The 6000-nt window shown below is 51.2% G+C and overlaps 1 protein-coding gene across 2 annotated transcripts; it reads right to left on the bottom strand.

Annotated features, from left to right (window-relative positions):
• Positions 1–535: 535 nt before the first annotated feature.
• LOC125513761 (ACT domain-containing protein ACR3) lies at positions 536–3534 on the bottom strand. 2 transcript variants are annotated; one of them, XM_048678950.1, is made up of 8 exons: positions 3107–3534; positions 2890–2981; positions 2639–2738; positions 2495–2540; positions 2243–2357; positions 2059–2126; positions 1160–1900; positions 536–1072 (listed from the first exon to the last, which is right to left on the bottom strand). In XM_048678950.1, the coding sequence occupies exons 3-8, from the start codon at positions 2695–2697 to the stop codon at positions 746–748; spliced, it is 1356 nt and encodes a 451-aa protein (XP_048534907.1). In that variant the 5' UTR covers positions 2698–2738; positions 2890–2981; positions 3107–3534; the 3' UTR covers positions 536–745. The 2 variants fall into 2 exon arrangements, with proteins under 2 accessions (XP_048534907.1, XP_048534908.1); XM_048678951.1 differs by having other exon boundaries at positions 2639–2732.
• Between the last annotated feature and the right edge of the window lie 2466 nt (positions 3535–6000).

Here is a 6000-nt window from a genome sequence, read left to right as displayed (position 1 = left end):
GTATGTTCTAAAATTCTTCTAATAAGACATGTGCATTTACTAGAATTTCGACATGTGGGTCTGCTTCTCCTTCCACGATAAGCCAATACACAAATTTACCTCCTCAAGTCTTCCATAAACTCAAAAGAGATGTGGGAAATAGTTAACATACTTTTCCCTGCCCCCTAGAGGGACGATCGGTTTTGTTTGGTTGAATAATGATTTTTCTCTTGCACTTCTCTTGTTCCAAATGGAAGAGTAGATATTTTTCTTGGCCTTGTGTTGCATCCCCATCAAATTGCCAATGTCTTCCAAGAAAAATATGGCCAACATCCATGTCAACTACATCACACAATACATTTGAGCGATAATACTTACTCAAAAAAAATGGCAGGTTGTCAAAATAACCGTGAGAAGGTCCACAGTGACCGTGAAAACTTACTAAATGTCCCCTAAATATAAAAAAAATGCTCAGATGCCCTTATATTCCATAGAAAATCATGAGGAAATAAGAAAAGGTAGAAAGTGCCAAAAAATAGAAGAAAGATACGTGGGGTTGAGAAAAATATAGGCATCATCATCGCACCTCCTCCCTCTTGGGAAAGGATCCTTTATCTCTCTCTTCGAAAGATTATCGGATGCTCGAAAAAATCGAGGAAATGGGGAAACTTGTTAGAGAAAAGTACACCAAGAGCTGCCATACGGACTACTCTAGCTGTGGCCATTTTACAACAATTTTCACGACGGTAAGGATCAGCGACGGAAATTATGCTCCGAGTTTGGCGAAGAGGCCGCCGAAGGAGAAGAAGCTGGTCTTGGCCATGCTGCCAGCAGCCCGCTCCGGCGCCTTGTCACCGGGCACCTTCTTGACGTTGAGCATGACGGTCTGGCCGACCTGTCCCCGGAGGCCCTCGATGGTCTTCATGTCCACCGGCTGCCCCGACGCGTCACGCACGTAGAAGACGTTCACGGCCTGCTCCCCCACCGTCGTCACGTCGGCCCTCGTCACCGTCAGGCCGTGCTCCCGGAGCACCCTCGTCACGTCCGACAGCAGCCCCACCCTGTCCCTGCCGCAGAGCTCAAGCGTGAATCCCTGCAATGTAACCCGCGCCGGCATCAGTCAGAAACAGCACGCCGTCGACCAGAGAACTGAAGCGAGTTCTGTTGCTGTGCCACCCACCTCGGAGACTCTTCTGGAGATCGCCGCTTCGAGGCACTTGGTCACCTTCTCCGCCTCGTCCTTCAGCAGCGTGCGCCCGTCCTTGCGGCGAATGTACAGCTCCTGGACGCCGTAGATGCCCTCGGAGGCGACGGCGGCGTGGAAGACGACGTACTGCATGTCCGTCAGCGTGCAGACGATGTCGAACAGCAGCTTGGGCCGATCCCTGCACCGCACGTTCACCACCGAGTAGTCCTTCTCCTCGCAGTGCTCCACGGTCACCGCCGTGCCGTCGTCGGCCGCGGGACGGCCCTGCGGCGCACCGTCGCCGCCCAAGTCCATGTCGGCGTGCATCAGCTGGTGCAGCCGGCGGTCCACGTGGGTGGAGCCGGCGGAGAAGTTGGTGTGCGCTCCCCGGCCGTCGCCGCCGTCGTCGTCTCCGCCGCCGTGCCCGCGGAGCACGTGCCGCAGCCGCTCCTCGATCCCGGCCAGGCGGCACGCGTCCTCGATCGCCTGCCCCGAGGACACGTCGTTGACGTACACCACGCAGGCCACCCTCGTCCTGTGCGTCCACACCTCGGCCGCCATCACGTTGCACTGGAGCTCCGCCAGGACGGCAAAGATCTCGGAGAGAAGGCCGGTTCTGTCGGGCCCCTTGAGCTCGATGGCGGTGTGGTCGCCGATCGAGTGCATCCCGACTGATCTCCCTGGCGAATTGCTGCCCTTCGCCGCTCCCGGTATGTTGCTGCCCGGACCTAAGGCCTGTCAACAAACAACAATAATTCAGCTATTCAGCTCCCACTCAGTTTCAGAGTAATAATCTCAGCTTCTTCATGGAAAACTAATTAACAGATTCCGAAATCAATCGAATGTCTCAAATTATTAAGAGTTAAAACGGATGGTGATTGGAATTTGCAAACCTTCTCTATGTACTGAATGGTCTTCTCATCGGTCACCTTGTGCCCTTGCTTATCCAGCACATGGAACACTGCATCGTTTTGTCGCAATATACAGCTCAATTGCAAGGCCGTGTGACAATTTAAGTTGGAGTAATGATGCTATATGGAATTGAATACTACTATTGCATAGCACAGGGCATCTTACCATCCATGAACCATCCGCCATCCGAGGTGATGTACGCTTTCAGGATGGTGAGGTCAAGATCGCTCAGGACCTGCACCACCTCCAGCAGAATGCCATTCTTGTTCATGCTGTCCACCTGAAACAGAGAAATTAACTGATCATAAGGCAGATAGAGTTGCGTGCACAAATTTGGATTTTGAAATGATCACTCAGAGTGAAATTTTGTCTGTCTGTCTCTTGCCTCGGAACAGGATGAATTCAGATGATCCTTACCTTCACCAGGGTGCAGTCGCGGCATGTGTTGTTGTCGATGCAGACCCTGCAAAGTTAACACCGTGTCAAGAGCAGAAATTAGCAGGATTTCTAGCAAGTGATGACATACAAACCGGATGATGAAAAGCTTAATTAGAGACCGACCGAGGAGGGTTGATCCGCTGATTGAAGTTCTCATACTCGGGATCAAAGTAAGGCCGCATCTTTCCCCGGCAGTGGAGTGGATCCTTCCTTCACCCTGCCGCTGAAAGAATCATTTGTGAGCAAACGTTACCAGTGTGATCCATGTATGTATGGCGGTCTCCAATCATGGGAGCAGGACCTCGATCCAAATTAACAAAGGAGAAGAGCATAAAGCAGACGTAATCACTTTGGGGGAAATGGAATAGACCGACCTTTCAGCCGATTCTTCCGCCAGGGTAGCTTCACAGCTCCTGCTTTCGCTGAATTTTCTTTTATATCTTGGATCGAAAGCGAAGCTGGTATCCTGAAAAGTCATCGGAGGTTTCGAATCAATTTCAGAAACAAGGATACCCACCTCATGAAACGGAAGATACTTGCTTAGAAATCTCCTGAATTCAGAGACGAAGGCGAGGATAAAGAAAGAAATACCTGGAATCGCGGGGCTGGTTCTTTCCTTTTCCAGGGAACAATGGTGTACGAAATCAACAACCATGGACGGGCAATATTTCCTTGAGGCCATCGTAGGGGCGTAGACTAAAGCACACAAGCAAGATACTATTTCGCCTCATGGTGGCCTGAACAATTCAGCAGAACGGCGAGTGGCTGTGGAAAATGGGTACTTTATGTGCTCCTGATGGCTTGATGCAGAATCAGCAACCACAAGCGAGCCATAGCCAAATTATTGCTGGAATCTGACTAGCTAGAGCTGCACCGCTGCTCGCATTAGAATAAGCTGTGAGGAATCAAGAACACGTCAGGTTCACTATAGGGACCACGCCTTTCTTTCCCCACTAGCCAGGCAATTGGACAAAGCCTTCTTCTGTCTGCTGCTGTGGTGGCCACTGGCCGAGGGAATCTTGGTGCCTCCACTCCGACTAGTAGATATGTGCAGGGTGATGCTCTGCTTCTTTTTCGAGTTTGTCTTTTGAGCTCCGATCATTTGGTTTGTTTGTTGGGACGGATTAAAATGAGCTACTGCGCAAATTCCTGCCTTCCTTGGAGTGGTGATGTGGGTTTCTCATCGTACACAATGACAAACTTTGATGTGAGATTCTTGAGATCGATCTAAGGATTCAACAACGAAGACTGTGGCTGCGGGGTGTTTGTTCTCAAGAGCACGTGCATGAAAACTTCCCGCTTGTCATCCGCAAGGTTAGACGTCTCCTCTATGGGAGAAACGACATAGGGGCATTGGCGGCTCGTTCTGATGACGACAACTAGTTCCGTGGTATAGGGACCTTGATGTAATTTTTTTATTATGTTTTGAGGTGCTTTGTACTTCTGTTAAACTATTATGATATATCTTAGTCCTTTGTAGAAAAAAGGGGTTGACTCAATAGGAAAAACAAATTAAGGCCAATAGGGAGAGAATGTGTGTGTAGCACCCCAGGAATAATACCCTAGCTATTATTTGCCTATTATATTGCTTCTGACCGTGCGTATCTCATAAGTCATGTTGCATTAATCAAATAATTAATTTGAAAGTTTCATTTCGTCATTTTGTTAAATGGTGAATAACTCCTTTCGATGTTCTTGTGAGAGACTCACCCCCAAATTTTGGACACATTATTTTTGTGACATTTGAGGGCTATGCAAATTGTTATCCAATTTTAGCACAACCCTAGCTACCGTCCCCAATGCACCACCATTTATCCGATAAATGCAGACATTTTCTAACTAAATGTCAAACGACCTCCGAATGTGTTGAAATAATTTACATGGCCCTGTAATATTATAGAAAGGCTACGCTTAAAATTCCATTCGATTTAGAATTTGGTGTCCAACGATCGAATATGAAAACTCTATAAGCGGATGATCAATTGAATAAAATTTCACAAATAAAACTTGTTAAATGGGCCCCACACTTCCATCTCTCATCCTCACAACCCACCTAAATCTCTCTAAACCTAACCCCAAAAGGACATTGCCTATATAGGCACGTCATCCCCAAAACCTTAATTGGAGGGAGACAATAACGCGCCCCCCACCCACCAAGATTTCAGTGTGAGCCGCCACCTGGTCTCCGCCTTCCTTTGACTCCCGCCAACCAACTGTCATGACCGGATTTTCCGGACATTGATTTCCAGAAAATGGCCGTCGTGCTCACCAGCCCCAGGATTACTGTTAGCTGATGAGGCACCAACTTGATACAGAAATTCCAAGCAAAAATACAAAATATGTAGTACAAGACCATTCTGTCCTGTGAGTACAACAATTGGCCCACTGGTCAGGTTTGACTAGTCCACCTTCCCTCCTCTTCCTCTGCCCGAGAGGGGGCGGAACTCCGGCGACGCTCGCCGGCGAACGGCGGCGCCATTCGAGAAGCAGAGGTCACCCGCGGGCTCAGGGGGCCGAGGCGGTCACTCCGGTGGTCACTTTGGTCTCTGGGGTGGACGGAGCTGCCGGCGGCGAGCTCTGCAGCGGACGGTGGCCGTCGGGCGAAGTGAGTTTGGGGCTACGGTGGTTCCCGATCAAAATCGAGTAGGGGGATGGGTTCACGGGAGGAAGAGAGAGCTCCTGGTGAAGAGAACGGAGAGGGGAAGGCTCTGGTAGCGCCGGAATGGCCGGGGCAGTGGCGGCGGCTGCGGTTGCCGGAGATGGGGAAGGAGACCTCCCCGGGTCGATTGGCTGCCAATGGGGGTCCTAGGGAGATGGCTTGGGACTGCCTGCGTGCGGAGACGAGCTCGGGGCTCCTTAAATAGGCGATCGGGGTCGGTTCCGACGGTGGCCGCGGATAAGGTCGCCGGCGACCGCCATTCTGTAGCTAGGGCGTCGTGGCGGCGACGAGCGCTAGTGGACACGCTTGTGGATGAGCTCGCGCTGTTCCAGGGGCCAGGTGGTGAGCGGGAGAGGCTTGGGCGGCGTTGAACTGAGCAGGGGCTGTCGGCGGCCGTGGCGGCTAGCTCCTGGCCTACCGGGGACGTGGCGAGGGCTCTTGGCGTGTTGTGGTGAGAAGGGAGCGAGTGGCGTGGCTCTGCAGTGGTGGCAAAGCCAGGGGTGCGACGCGTCGGCTCGGGCGCGGCACGTGCAAAACGCGTGCTCTGCTCGCGCCCAGAGCACGCACGGAACGTGCTCGACGGAATGCCATTGCATGATAGAGGTCTCCAAACTACAAGAGGGTTAGCAGGGTGTGGTTAAAGGCTAGGGCAAAACCATTGGACAAGCTGGTTTGGTCAGGGGATCAGGTTCACAGTGCAAACCAAAAACTCATGCCAAAACAGATCATGCCCATAAGGTGTTTGACAAAATGCCAAGGGCACTTAGGCAAGTCTTGGAGTGGTCAAAAACTCCAGATGGTGGTCTCTTTAGATGAAAGAGAGAGT

The sequence above is a fragment of the Triticum urartu genome, chromosome 6 (genome assembly GCF_003073215.2).
Source record: "Triticum urartu cultivar G1812 chromosome 6, Tu2.1, whole genome shotgun sequence".
NCBI lineage: Eukaryota > Viridiplantae > Streptophyta > Magnoliopsida > Poales > Poaceae > Triticum > Triticum urartu.
Note: the sequence above shows the minus strand (reverse complement) of the source record. Positions and strands in the feature narration are given on the sequence as shown.